Below are 26,458 nucleotides of genomic sequence, written 5' to 3'. Positions count from 1 at the left end.
TGCATTAAATATTATCTATCTATCTATCTCATAGTTATGACACAAGAGTTTGGGCCTGGTATGCTACTAGATTAGTACATAATAGGAAACAATACTGCAACTCTTAATGAAGTGTTTGCATAAACTCATTTCTGTATAACAAAGTTATTACGATTGTCCTTTAAAATAGAGGTACACTGATACATCAGTTCGATATCAGATCAGAACCAATACAAAGAAAATTGTCTATATTGGATATCAGCCTGAGGGGACCAATAATTTGGCCACAATTTTTTTCTACTATTATTATTATTATTAATAATTATATCGCAGCACAGCAGGGAGCCAAGCAGGCACTGTGAAGAGCTGCCTCCACCTGGTAAGTCAGAAGGGGAGGGAGGAGAGAAAGGCCGGGGGGGGGGGGGGGGGGGGGGCGCAGATTAACACCCCCCCCCACGGTGAGGGAGGGGGCAGGAACAGGCACTGCCCAGCCAAGCCAGCGGGGGGGGGGGGGGGGGGGCGGCGGCGGCACAGGACAGAGGTGTGACTCATGGGGTGGGAGCAGCTCCTGCCACTGCTTGCACCCTGGGAGGACAGGGTCGGGGGTGCATGTGCCCCCAGATCTGTGCACCATGGGGTGGGCAGCGGCTGTGGGGTAGAGCCGGAGCTGCATGGGGCTTTACTTGCTGGAGGCTGGATTTGGAGCAGGCTCGGCAGCACTGGGAGGAGGCTGCAGCCACCCCAAATTCACCACAGCTCTACTCCCAGTCCCGCACCACCACCCACCACAGCTTTGGCTTTTCCCAGTGCTTAGGTGGAGGTGGGGCATTCACCCAGGGCTGCGGGGCTGGGAGCCGAAGTTTGGGGTGACTGCATCCTCCTCCCAGCACTGCTGGAACCCTGCTCCAAGCCCAGCCCCATCCAAGAAGACCCCACGCAGCCCTGGCTGCAGCCCACTGTGTGCCATGCAGATCCAGGGGCACACACCCTCCCACCCCTCCCCTCCCAGGGTGCAAGCAGTGGCAGGAGCTGCCTCCACCCCACCAGACAAGCCTCCATCCTGCACCTTCTCCACCCCCCTGCTGGGCAGCACCTGCCTCTGCCCCCTCCCAGGGGGCAATCTGTCCCCCCCCCTCCCTCCCCCCCCACACCACTACCCACCATCACCCCTTCCACCACACTAGACTTACCACCTGATGGCAGCTGTATTGGATATCAGATCGGTATCAGCCCCCAAAAGTCTCTATCAGTATTTGTAACTTAAAACCTTCATCATTAAAATAATAATTATCTTAAAACTAAAAACTTTAAAAATAAAAATTCAATGAAAAATATCCAAAATATCCAAAAATAAGCCAAAAGTAATTTCAGTGGGACACTTGGGCCTGGTGGGTCTTGCACATCTCATCTATCCTTGGAGCAATATCAGAAAGAAACTCATCTTGTCCTTCATGTCCAATTTTGCTCTGCGTTTTGTTTTAATAGCAGCCAGTGCAGAAAATCCTGACTAGCATAAATAGGTATGTGCAAATGGCAGCACAACTTTCACTGCTTTCCCAGTAAGCTCTGGATATTCAGTTTCAATTTCCAACCAAAAACTTGAGATGTTTTGTTCACAACCCTGATACTTCTGACGTAGAAAGCTGTCTTTGCTCAGTTCGATCAGTTTGTCTTCATGAACATTCAGACTGTGAAGCATTTCTTTGTTGGTATCACTTGAAAATGGATCCCTGATCCAGTCCCGGTCGATTTGTAGTGACTTTTCCATTTCACCAAAATACCTGTTAAACTGAGCAACAAGCCCTCTTAGATGGCTACAGATTACCTCTGAAATGTCAGTGGCTTCTGATGCTCCATCATTTAAGTCTGTTAGGCAGAGGAACACTGTCGTTATTCCCATTTCCACTCGTTCATTCCACCGTTGTGCTTTTGCTATGAATCCTTTGATTTTCTCAAAGAGATCTATTACATTAGTGTTTGGTTCCTGCATGCTTCTGTTGAGCCTGTTTAGTTCATCAAATAAGTCTGCCAAGTAAGCTAGCTTAACATTCCATTTGGGGTCTTTGAAATAATCAACAAATGAAGAATTCTGCTCCGACAAAAATAGAGTCAACTCCGCTCGCAGATCAAACACTCTCCTCAATACAGATCCATGGGAAAGCCAGCAAACTTCAGAATGTATAAGGAGGCTGTGGTATTCAGCACCCATTTCATTACACAGAGCAGCAAAAACTCACAAGTTCAGAGGTCTGGCTTTAATTAAATTCATGATTTTTACAACAGCAAGTGAAACATCATTCAGGTCAGGGCCCAGTTTTTTCAATGCTAGTGCTTCTCTGTGCAAGATACAGTGAGTTGAAACAACATTTGGTGCTACCTGTTGTATTCTCACTATCAGACCATTTCTACTGCCAGTTATAGCCCTTGCAACATCTGTGCAAATACTGACATAGATGTCCCATGAAAGGCCATTTGTACTTATGTACTGATTAAGGACTTAAAAAAAATATCCTCTCTTGTTGTTCATGTTGGCAGTTCAAGACAACAAAAAAAAGCTTTCAACCAAACTTCCTTTCCCATATATAGCAAACAAATAGTAACAGCTCAGTCCGATTTCCTATGTCTGTAGATTCATCAACCTGAAGAGCATATGCAGAGACTGTTTTCAATCTCTCAAGCAGTTGCACCTCCACATCCTCTGCCATTTCTCTAATTCTTCGAGAAACAGTATTGTCCAAAACAGGCATCTTTTTAACTTTATCCACTTGCTTGTTGCCTAACAGTACTTTACAAATATTCGCTACTGCATGTATAATCAAAGATTCTCCAATTGTATGTGCTTTATTGCATTTTGCAATTCTGAGAGATATCAGATATATGAGGCCTTCAGAGCACTTTCACTGTCTTTAATGCTATGAGTAAACACCTCCTTCTGACATTTGAAACTTTCAAGCTGCCGTTCAAAGGATTCAATCCATTTTCCAACCAAGCTGGTGTGCTTTGTTTCCAAGTGTCTTTTTAATAAAGATGGCTTCATACACTCATTGGAGTTCCTCCAAACAAATAACATTTTTGTTTGGATTTATCTTTGGGACTCGCATATGTAAAACTGAACTCCAAATAGATATTGCTGAATAAATAAATACAATAAAGTTAATAATTTTAAAACAGTAATTTTTTTCATTCATTCTGCATACCCTCTATGACCTCTTTAAGTACCCCCTAGGGGTAAGCGTACCCCCAGTTGACAACCACTGATGTAGTTCAAAGAATGTCCTGTATACTAATCTTAAAAGATTTGAGAAGAGAGACACCTTATATTCAAATGCTATAAAACCATAAGACACTGCTGTTTATTTACCTTCACAGCAGTTCAGGAAGGGACATGGAACTTAAAAACACCACCTGTTTTTTTCCCCCCTTTTATCAGTGATATTTGCAAAACCCTGTTTCTATCGCATGGGATTTCATTTGGAGGTCCCTGAAATCTTCCATAGGAAAGATGAAAGAATGAACTTTCTGTAACTGACTCCTACAGCTGAGCCTCCCACCCTGCCCACAAGATAGAGCCCATCTCTCCCTTCCCAAACTTAGAGAAAATTCAGAAATGTGCATGCAGGTCAGGACAGAGAATCCCAGCAAACAAAACCATGTGATCCCTCTTGAACTCTCTAAATCAAATTAATTCTGGACCATCAATATGAATGAGTCTTTGGGCCTTTCCAGTATATTTCCTTATACCTCATAAAGGAATAATGTCATTATCTCTGGAGAAAGGACATAGGGAGAAAACTTGCCTTGTTAGGATACACGTGTTATTATTAAGTTTGTTTTTAGTGCTTGCCATTAATAAGGAACAAGTGGTTCTTTCTTTAATATGGACAGCAGTGAAATTTTATGCAGAATATTTATGATCCAACAGAGGAAAGCAGAGACCAGATTTCTAAGTATTCCAAGCTAAGCAGACCATGTGATAGGGAGAGGGGGTTACATGCAAGGTGGCTGCATCAGTTCTAGGAAGTAGAAACTGCACAAGTTACAAAACTGCTGCCATAATGTGATTTCCCAATTATGAGACCCTCTATAAAACATGCCAAAAGATAAATAATGAGACTAGCTTACATAACTGGAAAATGTGCCATTAGTCTGTTACAATTTGAAGATAACTGTTCTTCACTTGTGAAAACAACAACTTTATAGATATTGTGTCTGGGCAGCAAAAACAGAGTCAGGAAAGGAAAATGCAGCTCTTGAACTATTAAGAAGGGAGTATAGTACACTTGGGAAAAAACTACTTTGACAGATATAGTTCAATGTCATTTTATGTTTCTTTTCTAGAACAAATATATGGAGGCATGAAGAGTGCTGCTAATATGAAAGGGATGCCTTCCACAAATGAGGGTTAAAGAGGTGGACTTTTTTATCTAAAACTTTGCATTAAAATAAGAAAAGAAATGAAAACATGCAATCCTGGAAGATGGTAATCAGATATTAAAATTCAAAGATACAGCCAAATGTTAAGTCCCCATGATTCCACATATCACTACAGCTCTGTTGGTATAACAACAGTCACTCTATACCTTCCTCATGAGCTGGTGGGAAGACTTTCATCCCTGCAAACTCTACATATCCCTAGCATAAATTCTGCTCATTCTGGTCTTGTCTTCAAACTTAGGGCTGGTGCTCAAATATACAAGCCCCACATAAACCACTGCAGGATGGACAAGGTGGTGATTCACAGGAGGAACTAGGAAGGAACAAAGTCAAGAGATCTCCGTTTAGTTAGGACAGTTAGTTAGATGGTTCAGACAGGGCCCTCAAAGACATAATGGCAGAAGTTAGTTACTGCGATATGCAGTAGCAATTTGAAGAAGTTAATCATTCAGCATAGGACCACTATGAAGAGTCAGTCCTGACCCTTCAAAATAGCTGCAACAGGAAGGAATGAACAAAAGTTTTAACATTTACAAACATAAATAGGATCCAGATTGAGACTTAGTGTATGCAAGTCGGTGAAGCTACATCTACTTGCAACACATCTGATTTTAACCCAGGAGATATCATTAATCTTTGCATTTACATCAGGCTCTTCACCACAGTATCCAAGCGCTTTTCGTTGGTAGAAACATTTTCTGCAATACGGGTGTACTTGGTAGCCGTGTTGGTCTGAGACAAAAAGACATACAAAAAACTAGAACTCTTGGTTCCAAAATGATACTCTCATAGTATGGTCTAATAAAAGGTATCTTTGTGAGCTATGTTGAGTAGCTCTTTGATGTGTTGATCAGGTAGAATTCCTTCCCTGGAGGGGCCTCCCTGTCTGCCATCTGACATAAAAAACTTCTTTGTTGTTCTGCAATGAAGTTTAAAATCCAAAATTGACTAAAATTCGGCATCTTCCGTGTTTCAGGGGTAGAATTCCTTCCCTGGAGGAGTACACCTGATCAACACATCAAAGAGCTACTCAACACAGTTCACAAAGACATGCACATGGACCCTGAGGGACAGACTCCCATCTTCAGCTCCCTCTGTGTAAAAATGAAGTTTATTTCCTACCTATGGGGACTTTTTACCATCTTGTACCATCTACACTTTTCCCCAAAGCCCGACAAAGGGACTTTGATCCCAAAAGCTTGCAGAAAAGGACACTTTTCTCGCCATTTTCCAGTTGGTCTAATAAAAGGTATCATTTTGGAACCAAGAGTTTTAGATTTTTGTATGTCTTTTCTGCAATATAAAATTTTCACTAGAAAAGTGCCTTGTTTTGGCAAAAAACAGATCTAAGTCCTGAACCAAAAAAAAAGATGCATTACATCTGAACCTTTTTATACTTCACTATGCACATGTAACACAACACCCCATATAAGCAGTAGTAACAGAGAGCTTGATCTTACAAGCGGCTGGGCATTATGTCCTTCATTTAGCAATTACTAAATCCTGTGGTTAACTTCAAGCAGGTGAATAGTGCTGTTGAAGCCTTAACCTTTATAACCCCTTGTCTTGGGAAACAAACAATTAAAATAAACACTGAGACTGCTGCTAATTCTTAAAACTATTTTGAGAGGTTAATTCAAATTATTCTGTGTTTAGAGCTGGCTGACTACCTACTCATCAATAAGATGAGTTCTGTGATTCAGAGGGAAGGTTAACTGGAGGTCAAGGGAAAATGCATGCCCTATTTGCCATTAGTTTCACTTCCAAGGTTTTTGCAATTCTGATGCTAAAAAGCTCTGTTCCTTTTGCTGGATGATAAAATGAATTCCATCAATTCCACAGATCTCACATTTTAAAAGATCAGTTGATAATGTGGGTAACATGCCTAACAATGAGGATTACACAAGAATCATTCAAGCAGCGTCTTTGTTGGATTTTTATATTAGTAAACTATCTACACCTTGACCATTCTCAATTTAATGCAGGCTTCTCACCACTAAGGCATGCTATCATCTCGACAACAAATAGCCAAAGCCTAGGCTCCTTCTGCCCAATTTATAGGGAAAAATGAGACGGTTTGAAACCTCTGCTGAACTCAGCAGTTATCAATTAACTGATTGCACTAGCAAGTCAATTAGCATCATAAAACATGAATTACTGTTATATGGAGGCTTTGAGGTGTGACTATTTGAGTTACCTGGGGAGAAAAAAAAAAAAAAAAAATCAAGAACTCTTGGTTCAGACATGATACCTTTTATTAGACCAACTAATAATTTATCTAGCAGAATCTTTCTTTTAGTTTTTCTCTCATCTGCATACCATATCCTGCAGTGGCCCACAGAATGCTTTCTGATTTTTCAATATTTTTTCCCTCCAGCATACATATGAAAACAAACCCAAATGAGCCATGTTTGCTGGGATAATGCAGAGTCACCACATTTTGGTGCAACTGGAGAAGTGGGTGCAAAGCTAAATTCTCTTAAAATGCTGAAGCTAGGGTGGGGGAGAAGTCTAATCAGATTTTAGTTTCTGAAGTCATGAGACTGAGAAAAAAGAAACTAAGTACTTCTCTACATTACTCAATTGCAGTTTCCTGACAGTGTGGTTTCCTGTATGACAAATGAAAAGAAGAAAAAAAAAAGCTGAGGACTTGTGAACACTGAAGTTGTTTTTGTATTGTGTTCCTCATGCACAGGATTTCTGGAACGTCATAAAGTTTTCATGAATACATTTCTTTAAACAACACCTCACAATCCCCCAGGTCTTATACCGACCTTACTAGAAATTCCTGTGGCACTTGATTAGAGAGTGCAACCGGCTGGGATCTTCCCACAGAACTTCTTCCCACCACCAGCACCAAAGCGTTTGCCTAGGCCCTGTGGCAGAAACAATGGGTACACAGGGCTTTTTAAGGGTTGTTGGTTGTAGCCAGGTTGGTCTAAAGACACAGGCAGGCAAGGTTCTTTGGGTAGAGGTGATACCTTTTATTAGACCAACTGAAAATTGGACAAATTGTTCTTTGCAAGCGGTCAGGCACAAACACCCTTCTTCAGCCATAGAGAGTCTGCTGGACTTTTCCTATGCCTGAAAACAACCAGCAGCTTCTCTTTATGCCTGAAGGGCATTTGTGCCCAAAAACTTACAAAGAACAAAGTTTTCCAATTATTTAGTTGATCTAAAAAAAATAGCACACATACCCAAAGAACCAGAGCACCAGTGGGAGAAGAGGCAGAGATTTTTCTTTTGCAAACCATCACAGGTACATCACTCCTGCGCTACCACCCCACATGAGGGACATGTTGTGCAACTGCAAGACAAGCACCGCTTTACGCCAGCCGCAGCAGCTCTGGCAGCGCTGAGGTCAGGCCCCTTCAGCCTGGCTGGAAAAACAGTACAAGGGCTTGTGCTTTAGGAGCCAGAGGAGCGCAGCCAAGCCAAGCAAGGACCAGAGAAGCGTGCTGGTGGCCTCGGATTAGTCAAGGTGGTGGAGCTGGTTTACTGTGGTGGAGGATGCCTGGCACGCAGAGGAGTACAACCCCTGCCCCCAGGAAGGGCACACAACCACAGAGTGCACACTCCCTGCTCTGGAGACAGTAGCAGACGGGCCACAAGGCTTCCCCCTTCATTAAGGGGGGCGGGGCGCTGCGTGGGAGCGAGGCGCCCGCACCCCACTAAGGGGCGCCCTTGCCCCTGTCTCCAACGGCGAGTCACGAGACGCCGGCTGTTACTAGCAGAGTGAGGTAATCCGGCGGCGGGCGCGCGGCGGTTGGCTGAGAACGCTGGTGCGGGCGCGCTCATTGGCTGGCGAGGCGGAGCCTGCTAAGCTATAAATAGGGGCCGGCGCGGCTCCTTCGGGCTAAACGCCGCTACGCTACCGTTCTAGTTGGGCGTTTTAGGACTTGCTGTACACCGCCGCATCGGGTCATGCTCGGAGCCTGACTAGGCGCCCGGGACACGAATGAAGAAGCAGCTGCTCCTCCTGTTCACTCACCGGGGACTTGTCAGCCGAGGGGGCCGCAGGGGAAAACGCCGCCGAAAATGGCCTCGTTCCATATCCGTGCCGCACGCCCGGAGGACTGTTCTGACCTGCTGCGCCTTATCAAGGTGCGGGCGGAGGGGTGGGGACTCGCGCGTGCGCAGTGTGAGCTGGGCATCTCCCCCTCCCCCCGCCCTTTTTGCCTAGAGAGGGAGTCCATTCGGAGGAGGAGGGAGGCTTGCGCATGCGCGAGTAAGGGGGGGGGTGGAACACTTCTGCGGCGTTCTTGCCTGGGAGTCGAACGCGCCTGCGCACTAGCGTGGGCAGAAGCCAACGATTACATAACAGGCAAGGGAATATTGGGGCCTCTGTCTGCACGTGTAAGGAAAGGGGTGGGGCTTGCGCATGCGCACATCCTTGCGAGTGTTGACAGCTTCTCTGGTCCCTTCTAGGAACTAGCCAAGTACGAGGACATGGAGGACCAAGTCATACTGACTGAGAAAGGTAAGGTGCTCATTGGCATGGTCAGCAGCTCCCCTCGGTTGCCATTCCTTGTTGGTGCCTGGCTCTAATGTCTGCCCTCTTTCAGATCTGCTGGAGGATGGCTTCGGGGAGCACCCGTTCTACCACTGCCTAGTGGCAGAAGTGCCCAAGGAAGCGTGGACACCAGAAGGTGAGACTTGCTGCTGCTGCTGGTCTTAACACGAGAAACCCACAGGCCGCACGCAGCCTGGGGTAATGCTGCTGATTGTACATAAGGCTTCCGCTGTTAAAACGCGGTAAGAGGAAAAGGTTTAAGTGTTGAGATGCAACTGTGCAGATTGCAGTAGCTTTCTAAGTAATCTGCCAGCCTGAAGAGCATGGGAGACCAGGTATAATAAATATAATGTGCTTTAATTCCATTTCATTAAATGGTTTTCTTGTTTGACCCTAATTTACCTCTTATGTAATCCTGTTGAATCACATTTTTTTTTTAATTTGTCCCCAATCTTCAGGTTACAGTCTCTAGCTTCGCCATGTACATGGCCCTTCCGTGTACATGGATGGGCGGGGAGGTAACTAAAAGATCCGTTACACAATAAAGTAGATGATCATGATATGAGGTAAGGTCTACAGGGACAAGTACTATTCCCAAACCTTTACCAAAAAAACACGGTAGATCAGAAATCCTGTATGCACTGTCTTCCTATGAGCATGTGCGAAGCACTATGGTAAAAATGTGATTTCAATTTTTCAAGTTTTAGGATTGAATGGAATGATGTGGGAAGAGTTGGCTCCTCTTCCAGGCTGAGCTATGGAATTGTTGTTGGTCAAAGTAGATAATAGCTTCCTGTTGCTGAGGGTAGAGAGAGACTAATGCTATCAGTGGGAGCACAGAGGAAGCAGTGTTGGAGATGCCATTACAGCAGCTAATGGCTGTGAGAGAGCACTCCTGGCTTCCCACAGAGCAATTTTTGAGTAATTGGAAGATGAAGTAGTGCTTTTTAGATTACATTCATTATTAGCTTTATGCTCAGATTCTAAGGAAGCAAAGTTGAGCTCACTGTCACCAGATTCTGAACTGCCGTGTCAAACTTAGTCTGATTTGTATTCCAAAGTGGACATACTGATAAATCATTAGGGTATGTATGTATCTGTACCAGAAAACCTTGGTTGTTTGGTGCTTATTCTTAACTGTAACACTGGCTTTGAAGATGCAGGGTATCAGAAGGATAAGTTCTCATTTTCTAAGACTGATTCAGGTTGCAGGAATTTGTCTTAACTGTAACTTACTGCGCTTATTGTAAACTTCTATTCCTAAACCCAGCCTATGATAGTTGCAAATTTAATAGTTGCATGTTACAGAAATGGCCTAGGCATTAAGACATGCATGTGAGACTAATTTCTTTTTTTTTTTTTTTTTTTTTGAAGGCAACAACATTTTAAGTTTTTACTAAAGTAATAAAACTTTTTGTTTCAGAACATTGTGTTGTGGGTTTTGCCATGTATTACTTCACTTATGACCCATGGATTGGAAAACTGCTGTATCTTGAAGACTTCTATGTGATGTCTGACTACAGAGGTATGTTCTAATCTATAGTAGTAGATTGGAAAATTTATATTTTTCTAAATGGTGTACTACTGGAATAGCTTGGGGTTTTTTTGCTTTTTAGGGCTTGGCATTGGTTCAGAAATTTTGAAGAAGCTGAGTCAGGTATGTTGTGGCTTTTTCATTCTTCCATTAGACTTTTTTTTAAGCACCAAACAAGTAATATGTAATCAATGCTGTTTATTGGTTGTACAAACTACTGCCTTCAAACACTACTTGGAAATAAGGGATTTAGTGGCATTAGTGAAAGAAAAATACATCCTATAAACTGTTTCTACTAATCCTAATTCTGACAAGCACAACAGAAAGTGGACAAATCCCAGAGGATAGGGTAAAGGAAACCAGCCACACTTAACACTGCAACCACTGTTTAGTGGCATCCATTTCAGCTCTGATTCAAGCTGCAATTTATTAGCCTATTAGTGGAAGGATAGCCAAGTTCATGTATACAGCAAATGAGATTGCTCTGTCTTTTAGTCTACTCTGTAATATTTCCATAGGTTGCTGTTAAAAGTCGCTGCAGCAGTATGCACTTCCTGGTGGCAGAATGGAATGAACCTTCCATTAGGTTCTATAAGAGAAGGGGTGCCTTGGATCTGTCGACTGAGGAAGGGTGGAGACTCTTCAGAATTGACAAAGAATACTTATTGAAAATGGCAACTGAAGAGTGAAATTGTTCCAGCACATGACAAATCCTATCCGCGAATTATACTTTGAATAAATTCTTGCCTTATTCTTGCTTTGTGTACAGTCTGTAGTGAAATAAATAGCACAGATGTTCAAGAGCTTTACCAGTGCTGAGAGTAGTACTATAGCTACTGTACCCCAGAGTTGACAGCTGTGAAGTCCAGTTTTTTTGCTTGTATACATCTTTCACTAGTGTGGGCTTGTGATCTTTAAATATATATTGAATAAAACTTCATTCTTGTAAGTGTAATGCAAATGTGTACAATGTACACACGGGTAGGGTTTGTTTCAGCTTCATTTTATAAGAATATAGTATTTTCATGTTCATTTTGTGTGTGTAAAAATAAAGTAGTTTTCTTCACTATGCTTGGCTGGTGTTAGGGTTTTTAAATCAGAATTCAAAAGTAGATCTTCGAAACAGAAATGCAAAACTCTGGAAGTCCAAGAGTTCTGCATTTCTTTTTGTCTCAGGCCAACACAGGTACCAAATACATCCCTGATCCTCAAAACATCCATCTACCTAAATCAGGTGGGCCAGATGCAGCCCACCATGCCATTCTATCTGGCCCGTAAGGCTCCTAAAAAGTTTAGAAAATTAGTACTTATCTGCCCCTGGCTGCCTGTCATGCGTCCCTCAATGGCTTGCCAAAACTCAGTAAGTGGCCCTCTGCTTGAAATAATTGCCCACCCCGATCAAAATCCTACCTACCCCAAAAAGGACCAACTCTCCAGTCTCTCTTTCTATACTATCAGACCTTCAGACCTTGTACCAAATCCCTACTGCTTAGGAGGATATACAATTCAGGTGTTCCACTTACCTTAGGTGCAAGACCAAATGTGATAGAGAAGCAGAGAATGTATCTAACAGCTTGTAAATTGAGGATAGAGGAATACAGGTGGTGCAGTCCTCTATCCCTCAACAACGGAGAGATCTGAGTTCACTTAACTTTGCCTGAGAAGTATCAGCTCTAATCCCTGTTATTGTTGGGGGAAGCTCTCAACATTTCATGATTAACTTCTTCATTTTGCACAAAAAAAATTGGTGGGGGATTGAATGCAACACTCAGGCCTAGTAATTTAATCACTTGTGAGGAAGACTTGAAATTGTAATGTACATTGGTTTAACTAAAATCTATTTCTACATGACAGCCAACCTCTGGATGCAAATCAACAGAAGTCAGATTTCCAGTAGATTCCTTATGAACAAACCTTAACCCTAGTTGGTGTTAAAGTGTGTACAGATGAATTTGGGACTAGATCTACAGAAAGACTCAAGTGCAGAAGACCAACAGCGTGATTCTCAAAACCTCTCTCAGTTGCTGCTTAACTATAGTGTCCAAAGTTCTGTTTCTGGGTGTAACCAGAAGTACATTAGCCTGAGTAGTGGTCAGCAGCTAGGTGATTAGATGACACCTATGCTCTGTCAGGATCTGCAAACAAAGGACTCTTTTGCCTTTATACTTCCTGGGTGATGTCGGGTGAGCACTCCAAGACTATTAAACAGATCAAGTTTCACTTAAAAACAGCTCCAGGAGGAGATTGCCCCACCCCTTAATGTAACATACAGGTGTCATTCAATCTGTGGCTCTGGAGGGGCTAGCACAAGTAGGGGCAGAGCCCATGACTAATTACCAATTACCCACCACTAATTACGCTGTTTCAGTGGCAGCTGAACGACCAATAACTGTTAACCTCTGTAGCATCCTTATGTCATCTGTTGTGCCACCAGAGCTGGGTCTGGAGCTGGCTCGTAAGGAGCACTATGGTCCGGATCTGACCCAGGGACTGAATCAGCTTGATGCCCCTGTCCTAATAAATAACTGGTTAGAGCACTCACTCTGGAAGTAGGTAAAATTCCTCTCTGCATGAGGTTATTCAAAATTATATTACCTTAAGCTAAGCTTTTGGGAGGAAGGCAACACTCAGTTCCTTCTGTTGAAAACATTACACTGTACAAATTGCTTAAATATTTAGTAGGCCAGGGAGGAAAAAAAATGGCTCAACTGAGTCTTTTGCAAAGGGCAGGTCAAAGTAATATAGCTCAGCCCTAAGGCCAGTCACTGTGACCTGGCCACCCCACTGTCACTGCGTGCCACTTAATTCACCCTAGGCCAGTGCTTCCCAAACCTGGTGGGCTCTCTCACACCTTCATACTGCAACCACTGCCAAGACTCACCCCCATGGTGAATGCCACTGATTCCAGTGGCAACGGACAATGGACAGTAGCACAAAAAATAGCAGCTGCAGTAGGGTAGTGTAGACTACCTGAGGGGGGGGGGGGGGGGGGTCTCTGTTCTGGCCCACACTCATTGTGTGCCAATCACCCCCACCACAGAAAGCCACCACATGCTGCTGCTCAAGACACAAAAGTGCTGCAATACTGAATATTACTGTCTCTACATCCTTCTGTGGTTTGCAGCAGCTCTACATTGGCATTAAAGCTGTATCTAGTAATATAGGTGAGGTCAGAAGATTAAAACTAGTGTCCGTCCTCATAAAACCAGTGTAAGGACATGTTTGTTCTCAAATTAATTCATTAGCTAGTTAGGATACAACCACACAAGTACTCCTGAACCACTCTCATAACTGACTCCTGGAATTGGAGAAAAATGACATTGCTGCCTGATTATTTGGAACTACAGGGAAGTTTACAGAAATTACTCTACGCATTTTCCTCTGCCAGTATTCACAACCACATTTTTTTGCTGCAGCACAAAGATTCCCTTCGCTACACAGCAGAAAATTAATCAAGCAGCATATTCTTTGGCTGACTATAATTTCAGACAAACAGCTGAAAGCAAATAACTTTCAGATGTGTGATTATGCCTGCCATCTCATTAGTTAGGGGTTGCTCAAAAATACCCAAACAGCTGAAAAGCTGTCTCAGAATTCTGAGCAGCAAATATTCAAAGAGGGTTATTGCAGCAGAAGAGCTACTCTGCGGTAAAAACAAATTAAGGTCAATACAGAGGCCTCTTCTTGTATGATTTTCATACAACTTGTAGAATCAGCTCAGGAGACAAATGAATTGAAAACTTAACCATAACCAAAAGTCATGATTAAGGATTTTCAACTTGCTATGCTTATGCATAAACATTACATCGACTGACCAAAGCATAAGGAAAAAAAGTAATTTCATTACTAGGGTCACTTGACATTAGGAATTTGTACCAATATAATTGAAGCAGTACAACCCTAGGCTGAGGGTATAGTTATATAAAGGTGCTTTATACTAACGTATCTTATTCCCCTTCCTGTACATCCATAAAAAAATACCAATGTAACTGTGTACACACTGGAACTTGCACTAGTATGACAGTATCAGTGAAATGTCACTGTACTCCTAAGCAGTATATAAATTTTATTCAGTGATTACTCTTTGCATAACATATATGCAAAGGCTATTTCCAGGTTGAGAGTTCCTTTGATACAACAGTTCTTTTCTTCTCTATTTAGAGAGAAGAACCCTCTTCTTGTACTGCAATTATTTTCTTTATAAAAATGAAGCAGCAGTTTGGAAAAACATAGATCCTTTAAAGATAGCCATAACTTTACAAAATAACTTATATAGGCACTAGGAGATGTAGGTTGAAAAAAAAGAAAGTTTTAGACACTGAACACAAAAAAATTAACAAACAACCATTTTAAAAGCAATAACGCTCAGCAAAGTACCCATCTCAGTGCGTGTTGTGCCTGCAGGTGGTAACTGATCTAAAGCAGACATTTTGCAAGAGGAAATACATATTCAGGTCTACTAAACAGATGTTTGTTTGGTTTGGGATTTTCAAAAGAAGCTGAAGGCTGCCAGGGACCTAAATAGCATTGCACAGTGTTACCACAGCCCCACAAGGAAGTATAAACGTGCCAAAAAACGACCATTCAACTCTGCAAACTAAAGTATGACACACTCATACTTTTATACTGCTTATCCTCATGCTACCTTCTTTATCTGCCTTGTTAAAGGTGACCTGGAAAGGAGTTGCATGTCTTTCATGAGCTTTTTCCATCATATATGAAAAAGCCCCCAAAATGTGGTTGTTTTTCTTTACTTTGCCTTATCTGACCTGTCTATCAACCCTGCCTCGTACTTTTTTCAGGGAGGGGGGCAGTCTCCAGAAAGCACACCAAAAACTGGGGTAGAACCTTTCTGACCCCAACTGAAAAGCCTGGGTTTAAACAACTGTTAACAAAAGCTAAATGTTTCAAAAGGTCTGATAAAAGTCATCCTCTCTCAATTGTTCATATATCACATCCTTGATGTTAGTAATGTCAATCCCAGCAATTCACCTGTAATCCACAATGTTGTAGGAGGAACGTGATAGAAAACTCCTAGACAGTGCAAAAAATGCAAAATTAAATTTAAACTTGTGGGATCTGAATATAACCAACTATAATTCTCTTTTCCAAAAGGGCTAGAAGAACTAACAATATGACATTGAACTGGTACAGTTTATGAGGAAAGGCAAAGGTAATATTTACTTTTGACTGCAGTTCTACCAATCATATGAAGAGGGACAGGCTCTGTTATGCTCGTCTCTCATGTTCCCATAAGTACAAATGAAAGGGTGACACAAGGCAAACTGCAACAACATGATGTTTAACTTAAACAAAGACACATAAGCATGTAAAGAAACTAATCATAATATCACCCTTTCTTGGTTTTCCAATCTTTAGTGCTCGCCCACAATGCTCTAGATTGTTACTATGGGTGCAACCCTTAGGAAGACTTTAAGTAATTTCACTTAAAACATGACATATTGAGGAAGTAACTCTCATTATTTCAAAGCCCTTGCTTTCAATTTTCAAAATGTAAAATACAATTAAAGCCTTGCTGAAAAAGTAGACTTGTGTTTACTGTAATTCCCGTGCACAGTATTGTGTTCCTGGGAGATCTGCCATGTTGGAACCCCACCAGATAAATGTTTAGCTGTAGTTCACAGGGATAGAAAGAGAATGCCAACCATGCCTAGAACAGACATATGGGAAGTAATTGCACAATTTAATGTTATGCAGCAGAACATTAACTATGTCTTAGTGGCTATGCAAGTACATGTTTAATGTTATACAGCAGAACATTAAACTGCCTTAGCGGCTATGCAAGTACATTATTTACGTTTCATTTTCTTTAAACTTGAAAGAAGAAAACTTGCAAGAAAGGATGAAACCTTACTGTGGTTCTTACAAGTAAACTTGTTACATCATTGTAACAGGAACAATCTAGAGCAAACTGATCTTTGCACAAACTGGCCTCCAGAAGATAGGCAGTATAGGCTCAAAAACACTTTAATCAATTCCCACGAAGGCTTTGGCACGTTCATTTCACACCAAAGCTCTGCATGATTACCTTGATTTTTTTTTGTTCTAGACAATTCATGAAAATTAAAACATCATTACAAAGGATTGCTGATGTTCATATACATCAAATATTCAAGTTTTGCAGTTCCACAGTACAAATACTACAGCTCAGATTTTCTAGGGTAACAGCTGGTACAGAAAAAAAGATAAGGTAAAAATTTAGGATGAGATTTTCAAAGGAGCCTAAAATAGATACCATAATCTCATTGGATAGGCCTGACTATGGCTTTTGAAAAATATCATCCTTAATGGCTATACTCATACATAAAAGCCAGACATTTCTTCTGTTATGCAAGACTTTTTAAAGGTTTTTGTTTTTATCTTAAGAATGTAATTTGACATTCTCCCGATCCATTTATTTTTCAAACTCATTCCAAAAGCACTTGATTTTGCAGGTATCCAGGTTGTAGCCATATTGGTGTAGAGGCAAAAGGAATCAAAACTCATGGAAAAGGAAATAATTTTTATTAGACCAACTAGATATTTACAAACAAATTATGTTATTTATTTGAAAGTTTTTGGGTACACTCACAAGGAAATATGCTTCTAGATCCTGCCTGCCACCAGACAACTTTGACGTAAAAAGACTTTTTCAACATTTCTGTGCCTAACCTGGACAAACTTAACTATTCCAAACAGGAGATTTTACCACACCTTCAGCTCTCCAGAGAAATATTAATTTTCATTTCTACCTAGGAGAACTTCTACAATCTCTTCTCTCTCGTATGCCTGATGAAGGGTATGTGCACCCAAAAGCTTGCAAATAGATATAATAATTTGTTTGCAAATATCTAGTTGGTCTAATAAAAGATATCACCTCTTCCACAAGTTTTGATTCCTTGATTTTGCATGCATGCACATGTGTGATCTTACACAATCGCATATGCATATCTAGGCTTGTTTATGTTGGAAACCAATATCATGTGGTCAAGGGAAATTGACTACTACCTTGTACTTTGTGTATTTAACCCCTTCCCCCTGCCCCTCCCCCCCACAAGTCACTCAACAAGCTCAAACAAATAAAAACAAGTAATATTTTAGATGCCAAACATAACCGATGCTGGTTTTTTTAAGGAATCAGTTTTATGAAGTCAGGTGCTACTGTACATTTCTAATATACTTCTCAACCAATTAAAGTGTCAGAAGTTAATTCCAATTTATAAGAAAATCATCGTATATGTTATGTCTTGGACTTGGTTCCAATCCAACAAAGGACTTCAGCACATTCTTAAATTTTAAGCATGTTAGTAAAATGCTTTGCTGGACTGGAGCAATTTACCAAAGTGAAAGTATATAAAATTAGAACAATGTCCAAGTCCCTATTTTATACATGGCTTTTTAAGAGGAGTCCTGGTCAAAAGGAAAATCCTTTTCAGTTTGGGATGCTCCCTTACTACCAAAAGGAGGTTCAGGTCTGTTCTTATCTTGCTATACTAAAGCAAAATGAATGAGCTGTCCAATTTGGGAGCTTCTGCAGATCAGGTTAAACCTTTAAGAAAAGGATCTGGAGCTCAGTTAGGTTTATTTTTCATTGGATGAACCTTAGTAAGTGTAGTCAATGGCACAATTAAATTAAACGATAATCTGAACTGTGACAAAAAGTATCTATCAACATTCAAGATTGCAGTATACTCTCCAGAGAAGAGCCCAGTACCCAAAGCTCCACTGATTTCAGTAAGCCTGCACAAGGAGAAAAGGAATTGCTCAAACAGAGCTTATTATAGGGCTGGAAAGTATAGCAGCTGCTATCTGAAGTAATGAACTATTTACACTACTGGAACTATCACCACGGGGATAGAGAAAGGAAGAGTCAGGGTCTCACACCATCTCTAACAGCAGACAAAGAGGAACTGAAAAGCTGCTAGAGCAAGTGGAACCTACGTCCTCATTCTCAGATGTAAGGCTCAGTTTCAAAACACATTCCCCAGCCCCTTGTACTGCTCCAAAATGTTTAGCTAGGCAACCAGGACCAGCCCTGGACCCTCTGGTGGCAGTGGCAGAAGGGAAAGCCATTAAAATGTAACATCCCAGGGGAAATTGAAAATATAAATTTAATTAGGAATCATTTAAGTAAAAAAAAAAGAGTTCACACTGATAAGTTATGGATCCATTGGAAGTCTTCAAGAAGGGACTGGACAGAAACCTTGCTGGGATCATTTAGTCTCAGCAGGATTCCTGCCCAGAGCAGGGAGGATGGACTCGATCTCTCAAGGTCTCTTCTAGCCCTTACTTTCTATGATTCTATGATTCATTGTTGTCTCATAATAATTTTTACCTCAGGCAGACTGCATAAATCTTAACTAAAGCTTAGCAAGAGCCAAAACAAAACAAAAACATTTTTTTTTAAACAAAAGGTATTTGTCACTGGAAAGCAATAGGCAAAATAGCCAGAGAAAGACAGTGAAAGAGTCCAGCCTCAGAGAAATTATGCTCATATGAAGCAAGTTCTATACAAGAGCATGTTTCTTTCAACAACAAAGGAGTAGAGTGTGCTGTGAGGTGTAAGAAGTAGTTACAGCACATGCTACTTCTATGTTGTTGAAAGAAACATGCTCATATTTATGTAACAGCATCTCTTTGAAAGCTGGCAAGCTATCAACTAGGCTGACAAAAGCAAAGTCCATGGTGCCACACAGCTCATAGATCCGACCAACAGCAAAGTGTGGGCGTGCCTAAAAATTTCCAGAACCAAAAATCCTTTGAGTAAGCAAATGTCCAAGATTTATGGAAAACATTAGAAGTAATTCCTCGGCCGCCCTGGCACAGGGGCCATAACGCAAAGAGCAAGGAATTGCCCTATCGAGTTTAACATTAGAAGGGGCTCAGGTGCATAGCAGGTCAGTTAGAAAAAGCTCTGAGCCTGCAACAAGCTTTGTATCTGCACATAGCTTGTTTAATGATCAGAGCCTTAGGCCTTAATGATCTGTCCCTTTTTGATTCTGCCTGGCAGGCTACATCTATATGGCAAGTGGGGTACTTGCATGTGTCAGCTCCGGAATTGGAAGCAGTACAGCTGCCTCAGCACAGTACAGGTCACTTGGGTCAGCAGGGGGCTAATGTGGTCCCAGGGTTAGTGTGCAGCATCTGTGCATGGCACTGCCATTCATGGGCAACTGGTGCTGCTTTAGTCGGGGGGGGCACATGCCCCCTCCCCCCCCAGCGACCAGTCAGAGACTGGGGGGTGGTCCCCCCGCAGCCGATCATGAGACAGCCAATGGCAACATGGCCGATTGCTGTGGCTGCTTATGGGAGTGCCTGCGGCTGCTCCTGGGAACACAACAGTGCTGCACTACCTAGCTGGTGCTTGCAGGGGGGCACCGGCACTCCTGCCTGCCCCCCTCCCCCCAACCATTGCCTAAGCAGCAAACGCGGCCAGTCAGAGGGTGCACCAGCGCTCTCAGGGGGTGCACATGCACTCCTTACATGTCACCACTGCTGCCATGTGCTGTGTAAACCTGCTCCTAATGAGTTCTGTAGGGCTCCATATCTACTGCATGCTCTAATTCCTGTTAAAGCAGTGACATCCGTCCATTAAAAACTGCATCATCATCAAAAAATGCCAGGCCTCCCTCCAATAGGTTCCTCCTGCCCTTACCGCCAGCCATTACCAATTCTCTTCTACTCTCCAACATATTTTGGGGAAATTGTAACTTTATCTATAAACAACAACTAGTGAACTATAGTTCCCCGACACCCTTTTTCTAGGCATGCAGAGACCAGTCCCTTTTAATTAGGAGACTGAGAAGCCTGAAGATGAACAACAATTCCATATCTTTAAAAAAACTGAAGGCCTTGTAAGCTATAAGGGCAGGGGAAGTGGTAGGTCTAGGTGAGGTGTTTAACCCATTTCAATAGGTTTTGTCCATCACTATAAGCAACTCCTAGGCTAGGGACAGAAGTTGCACATAAACTGGTTTAACTGATCAGAAACTGGTTTAAACCTGTAATAGAACAGCTCAGAGCACATAAACCAGTTTTAAAATGGCTGGAACTAGCTTAAGGTAAACCTGGTTAAATGTAATATGAAACTTAACTGATTTGGGTCAAACTGTTTTATGAAACTTCTGTCCCAGACCTGGCTGAAGTTAAATTACAGTCCCTCAGCATCCCAGCATGCTTTCCAGCCCTAGGCTGGGCTAGGCTAACTGCTCCAGAGAGCAGGGCTGGCCCCACCCCTCTGCTCCCTGGCTGGAGCAGTGAGGGCTGGCTGGCAAAGCGGGGAGGGGAAGCGGAGGAAAGCCCAGCTGGGGATGCAGCCCAGTTTGCAACGTGGTGGGGGGGACTGCCTCCACAGGCAAACCTCATCTGGGGCTAGGGAGGAGGGTTAAACACCCCCTACTGCTGGCTGCAACTGTGGACTACAAATCCCAGAGGCACCTGGAAGCAACAAGAGGAAGTGATGAGCAACCTTGCAGAGTGTTGCTGTTGTAAGTCTGGACTGCAAATCCCAGAGACCTCGGGGGCAGCAGAAAGAGGAAGTGAACACACAGCCAGAGAGCTATACTCTAGCACCCCCCAGCTTCTGGCCTGAGCCACTGCCAGCATGTGGCTGCATTTCTTAAATCAAAGGTAAATGTCTGTTCACTTCTGTTTCAATTTAAACTGTGTAGCTTAAACTAACCTGCAAAGACTGAATCAATTCAGTCAGGTTTTTTGACTGTCTGTACCTAGCCCTCATACTGAAAAAGCCCTCCATGGAAATGCTTTGGGTAAAGTAGAGCTATTCTGTTGAGAATGATTGTGCATGGATCATTTTCAGGTACAGGGCCGAGAACTAGAAGGCATATTGTAAATCACAGCTCTCCAACTGGCAGCCTGTGGGCAACACCCAGCCCCCAAGGGATTATGTTGCAGACCTAAGGCTCCCAGTCTGGGCACTGCTTCCTTCACCACTCCAGCTGCTGCTGCCACTGCTGGAGTCTCTGAGATTCCCCTTTTCCTCCAGCTTATGCATCTTCCCTCCATTCCTGGGGATGGGCCAGGATAGGGCAGTTGAAGGAGCCTGCACCCAGAGAACTTAGGAGCCACAACTTCACAAAGTATGAGAGTGCTGACACGGCATAGCGGGGCACGGTGTGTATGGCCGGGTAGATGCATGGCACAGTGTATGGGGGGAGGAGGCAGGGGCACAGTACAGTTAGGGGGAGGGCACCGATGCAGTGTGATGTGGCTAGGCAAGCAGCCATGGGAGCGTATGGCCTGTGGCCACTCAGAAGTCAAATAGTCATGTTGTAAGTGAAAGGAATGGTTGGCATGCAAGACACTAAATATTATATATGAGCTCTTAGGTAGAGGAAGCAGAAAAAGCTAAGCAGAGGGAAGTGCTGCTGGCTCCAGCAGTTTTAAGACAATGTTTCCTGGAACCCTGGGGTTCCCCCATAGGTCATTGGGGTTCTGCAAAGAGACGGGGTAGTGGCAGAGCAGGCCTGGAGGCAGTGGGCCATCATTGCCAGGCTGGGCCAACTGGATCCATGTCAGTCTTGAGGACAGGGGTAGGGGTTTTACAGCAGAAGTGAGATGGAAGAGTTCTGTGACTTTAGGAAGTATGAAAACCACTGGCCTACTCCATACATCCTTTCCTGGTCTTAAATACTCCAAATACGCAGAGGAAAATTTGAAGTGAAATTAAGATGTATTCAAATCACTTGCGGAAATCTACTGTCTATCTGTTAGAAAATACCTGAAAAATGTAGCTCTTCTAGTCTAAAAGATGATCTATTACTGCACCATCCTTGTACACACTGAAGAAATCTCCAGACTTGCTTGGTTTTTTTTGAGAAGCCTACCAAACTTTAGTCTTCTCAATGTTGAGAGAGAGGCCCAAAGTGCTCTATCAGCCTGCCATGGACCATGAATGTGCCCCTCCTCCCCAAATTACCATAGAAGGAAAGCACTTCCCCTACTTCGGTAGCCACCTCTCTCAGACAGTGATCATTAACAAGGAGATCCAACACAGGATCAGGTGTGCAAGTGCCTCCTTTAGGAAATTGCTCAGGCATGTCATCTCGATCTCCAAAATGACACTAAGATCCAGGTCTACAAAGCAAACATCAGACCTACTCTCCTCCACATGGGTGACCTACCACTGTCATCTCAAGACCCTGGAGAGTTATCCCCAACTTGGCCTCTGTAAAATTCTCTATATTAAATGGGAAGATCAACGCATAAATACCGGCATCCTTGCTGAAGCCAACGTTACTAGCACTGAGTTGGTGATCTTCAAGCACTAACTTTGCTGGACTGGCCAGCATGTATGGATGCCTGACTCTCGACTCTCAAAATAAGTGATCTACTCCTGGCTTAGCTAATGGCCTGAGATCTCACTACAAGGACACATTGAAGGCATACCTCAAGAAAACAGATGTCAATGTTGAGACTTGGGAGGAACTGGCTGTTGACCAACTCCAATGGCACCACAACCTCAGCCAAGCAGCTGCCCATTTCAAGGTAAAGCATCTTGCTCTTGAAGCAGAGAAGAGAGCGCTAAGGAAGGAAAAGGAGAGGAATCCTGGTTTGAGGCCTACCCTCACCTGCAGAAAGACCTGCAACTTCTGGCTCAAGGATTGGACTCTCAAGTTACCTCCAGACCCATCAGTGAGCCATGGTAGAACTCATCCTCAATCAAGAAATTGGTGACTATAATGACATTGTCTAAAATAGGAATAAATGAAAAGGAGGCCTGGAGTCATGTCATGGCATATCCCCGCACACTGGCCTCTCTATAGTAATTAGAAAGGCTACATCTCTTTGAAGTGTACACACACACACTAAAAGGATGCTAAGGATCCAAAGTAAGGGTTCTGGGGAAAGAGATTATATATTCTCTCTCTCCAGAGCTCTTACTTTAGCTCCTTAGCATCCTTTTACCAGCCATTGAGTCAGCTCCCTTAGCTTAGGTATCTTCACAGATTGCATAGAGGTTTGTTTACTGAACTCCAGCGTCCATCTTGACAAAATCTCATTTAATTCTTCACAAGAGAGCTGCTCTGCTTACAAAAGCATAAGGCTATAAACATGAAAACCCCTATGGTATGATTTGGCATCACAATGAAGGCTGACAAACTTCATAATAGTTGAGAAAAACTATGATTGCTGTATCTGGTATTTTGAAATGTTTACTGGCAACATCAGATCCCAATGTAAGTCAAGCAATTTCCTTCTCATGAGCCTGTCCATTAACTGCTTCATTAGATATGGTTCCAGATGCTTAGAAACAGCAATTTGAAGAATTTATATTTTGTCATCCAGTAACAAAAAGTACTGGGGAGGGGAAAAAACCCCAAGCTTGCCAACAAGTAGATTTTGCAGCAAAGTTGGATTTGTATTGTTGTATTTGTTTCCACTGATACTGCCAGAATTAAAAGGGAAAATATAGAGGGCCTATGACTAGAATTCAGTCTATCATCTCCAGCCCCATCTGGGCACTTGATTCAATTGCCAGGGAAGTATTGTCAGGAAAACAGGATGCTAGAGGAACTGGAAAAAAAGGTACTTGATGAACTTGTCAAAGTTAAAACAAACTTCCAATAAGTACTTGCCTCTGCATACCCATCTTGACCCACAGCAGAGACTGACTCAGATGACAGGGTAAAAGTATAAATCTTTACAGCTTGAACTATAGAACTCGTAGACTCACAAAATGAATTGTGTGCGGAAGAGGAAGGCATAATATGCTTACCAATGGCTTATATACCCCTATACTGATTTCTTGTGAAGACATGTGCAGTCAGCATCTGCAACTACTCTTCCACACCAAAGCTGGTTGGCTTTCAGAATTTGGAATGATAAGTGAGCTCAGCTAAGATGGAAAAAAAATTCCATGTTTAGTATTTCACTGAATGATTTCTCTGAACGCTTCCTTCCAGAACTGGAATCTGATTTTGAATCTCAGCCCCCATGTCTGTTGGCCTGATTTTAAGAATCAGCCATCAAAACTCATTTATGGGCACAGTACATCATCTCTAAAATGACCAATCACAACACATCCGGTTCATAACTTGGAGACCCTTATTGATGCACAGTAGCAGCATACGACAATTAGCAAGCAAGCAAAGGCTCTTACCATACACTGTGCTCACGGGGCTGCATAGGAAGATGGATGTCTGGCCAGCACACAATTGTCTTCTGCAGGCCTCTTCCTCCAGGTGAGACCACCACAAACTTAAGCAAGTTTCCAAGCAATGAACACACCCTCTCTTTGCTCCCTTCAAGTGTCATACCTTTAGCCCATTCATTGTGTACCTACCTGGTGCTGGTGATCAGGCCCAATATACCTTGTCCTGCCAATGGAGGTGCTGTCCACATGTGTTTCATGCACCAGGTGTCTGATAAGATGCAATCATATAGTTGGAATCTTTTTATCCCTAATTGGGACTTCTAAGTACCAGGACATATTCATTTCTGTAGCTGTGCTTTTATCTTTTGAAAGCATGGGAGATGGGGCTGCTACTCTTCTCAAGGCTGGTTGGACATTTTCCTCCCTACAAAAAACTCTGGAATGTGTGAGAACTGCTTTGTCACAAAGCTGCTCCCCTACTAGGCTGTGACAGCCTGATTTTTCTTTCTAGCACGCCAGTTAGCCACACTTGTATTGAATAATAAGCAATAAGCATTAAATAAACACTAAAATTCTAAAAGTTTTAAATCTTACCCATCAATGGCAAGACATGAACAAGTAAACATGATGAAGGGGCAGTGAACTTTAGGGTAAATTGTCATCACATCATAACCATTACTGACAAGCTAGAAACAGAAACTTTATAGAGTTGGAAATGGGAAATTCACAGCTGCTTGGCCTAGAAAGGTGAACAGGTTCAGACTTAACATTCTGGAATTGAAAAGTCATTTTGGGAGGATATTTGGAAGGTGCTTTTCTTGTTTTGTTTTTTAAGTTTCTCACTGATTACTGGCACAGTTGAATTCATGGGTTTTGCAAGTATAGGGATTTGGCGTTTTTAAGCCTAAGTAACTAAGTTTTGTAAGAGGAAGACAATGCAATAAACCCCACAAACCCTTTATAAAATAGCCTCAGTAAAACTCTATAAAGAATTGCTACAGAAGTATTCTGTCATATATATGGCATGAAAAACATAAAATGATGCAGCATAAAAGGGGTTGTGTGTCCAGCTCATTCACTTTACCATTCCTAAGCAATGCAACCATTGCAAACTCATGCCAATAAAAGTTACATAACACCATATTGTCTTGTGTTCTATATATAATGTGTTACACACATAAACTTCATGTACACAAGGTCTAATTCTGCTGTTGCTGGATAAACTGATGGTCTCTTGATATGAATAGAAAACACCATACTTTTTATTCAGTGCAACAAACCCTGCTTTGCTTAATAATTAATTTCTTTTTTATGAAGCTTCTTTTATTAACATGTTATTTTCCTTTTCCCTTCAGTATGGACATTTATAAAATGTACATCCATCTTAGGTAGATCACCAAAAGCTTTACAGGCATCTTGGAGAGCAGCTGACAGACTAGAATGAAGCTCGGGGGATATGTTCTGATCTAGACTCTGCCTCTACCCACAGTCTGACTTTGAATAAGCTATGTTATGACCCTGTCCCTGTTTTACCTCCCTTCTAGTAGCATAACTAGGACGGGGCAACAGGGACAACCAACCTGAGCACTGATGGGCGTGGGGGAGTGACAGGGCTTTTGCTGTACCCACTTGATTGTGATTGCAATAGCAGCAACTGGAAGCCACCACTGCCCCCAAGTGTGGCAGCCACCCCATCATGGTGTCACTCTGTTGCTCCCTTCCTCTGACTTCTGAGCATCTCCTGGAAGTACCATGGGACAGGAATTCTCTCTTACACATAGTATCATAGGAATGTAGGGCTGGATAGGACCTTATAATGTCATCTAGTTCAAACCCCAGCTCAAGGCAAAATCATCCCTGACTAAATCAACTCAGGCAGGCG

At 42.5% G+C, this 26,458-nt stretch overlaps 1 protein-coding gene and 1 long non-coding RNA gene across 2 annotated transcripts; one reads left to right on the top strand and one right to left on the bottom strand.

The window, feature by feature from the left end:
* Positions 1 to 498: 498 nt before the first annotated feature.
* On the bottom strand, positions 499 to 8,492 carry LOC106738680 (uncharacterized). Its single transcript, XR_009459132.1, has 3 exons — positions 8,405 to 8,492; positions 7,188 to 7,289; positions 499 to 3,109 (listed from the first exon to the last, which is right to left on the bottom strand). It is a non-coding gene; the product is annotated as an uncharacterized LOC106738680 (long non-coding RNA).
* Positions 8,434 to 11,531, top strand: SAT1 (spermidine/spermine N1-acetyltransferase 1). Its single transcript, XM_006275103.4, has 6 exons — positions 8,434 to 8,517; positions 8,842 to 8,893; positions 8,979 to 9,062; positions 10,350 to 10,451; positions 10,543 to 10,583; positions 10,979 to 11,531. The coding sequence occupies exons 1-6, from the start codon at positions 8,452 to 8,454 to the stop codon at positions 11,147 to 11,149; spliced, it is 516 nt and encodes a 171-aa protein (XP_006275165.1). The 5' UTR covers positions 8,434 to 8,451; the 3' UTR covers positions 11,150 to 11,531.
* Positions 11,532 to 26,458: the final 14,927 nt, after the last annotated feature.

This window comes from Alligator mississippiensis, chromosome 1, assembly GCF_030867095.1.
Source record: "Alligator mississippiensis isolate rAllMis1 chromosome 1, rAllMis1, whole genome shotgun sequence".
NCBI classification, from domain to species: Eukaryota; Metazoa; Chordata; order Crocodylia; family Alligatoridae; genus Alligator; species Alligator mississippiensis.
Note: the sequence above shows the minus strand (reverse complement) of the source record. Positions and strands in the feature narration are given on the sequence as shown.

Bases quoted from the DNA above. Each gene is read 5' to 3' on its own strand.
- SAT1 (XM_006275103.4), top strand. From the start codon at position 8,452: ATGGCCTCGTTCCATATCCGTGCCGCACGCCCGGAGGACTGTTCTGAC. The intron at 8,894-8,978 runs GTAAGGTGCTCA...GCCCTCTTTCAG, and splicing joins AGTCATACTGACTGAGAAAG to ATCTGCTGGAGGATGGCTTC. The intron at 10,452-10,542 runs GTATGTTCTAAT...TTTGCTTTTTAG, and splicing joins TGTGATGTCTGACTACAGAG to GGCTTGGCATTGGTTCAGAA.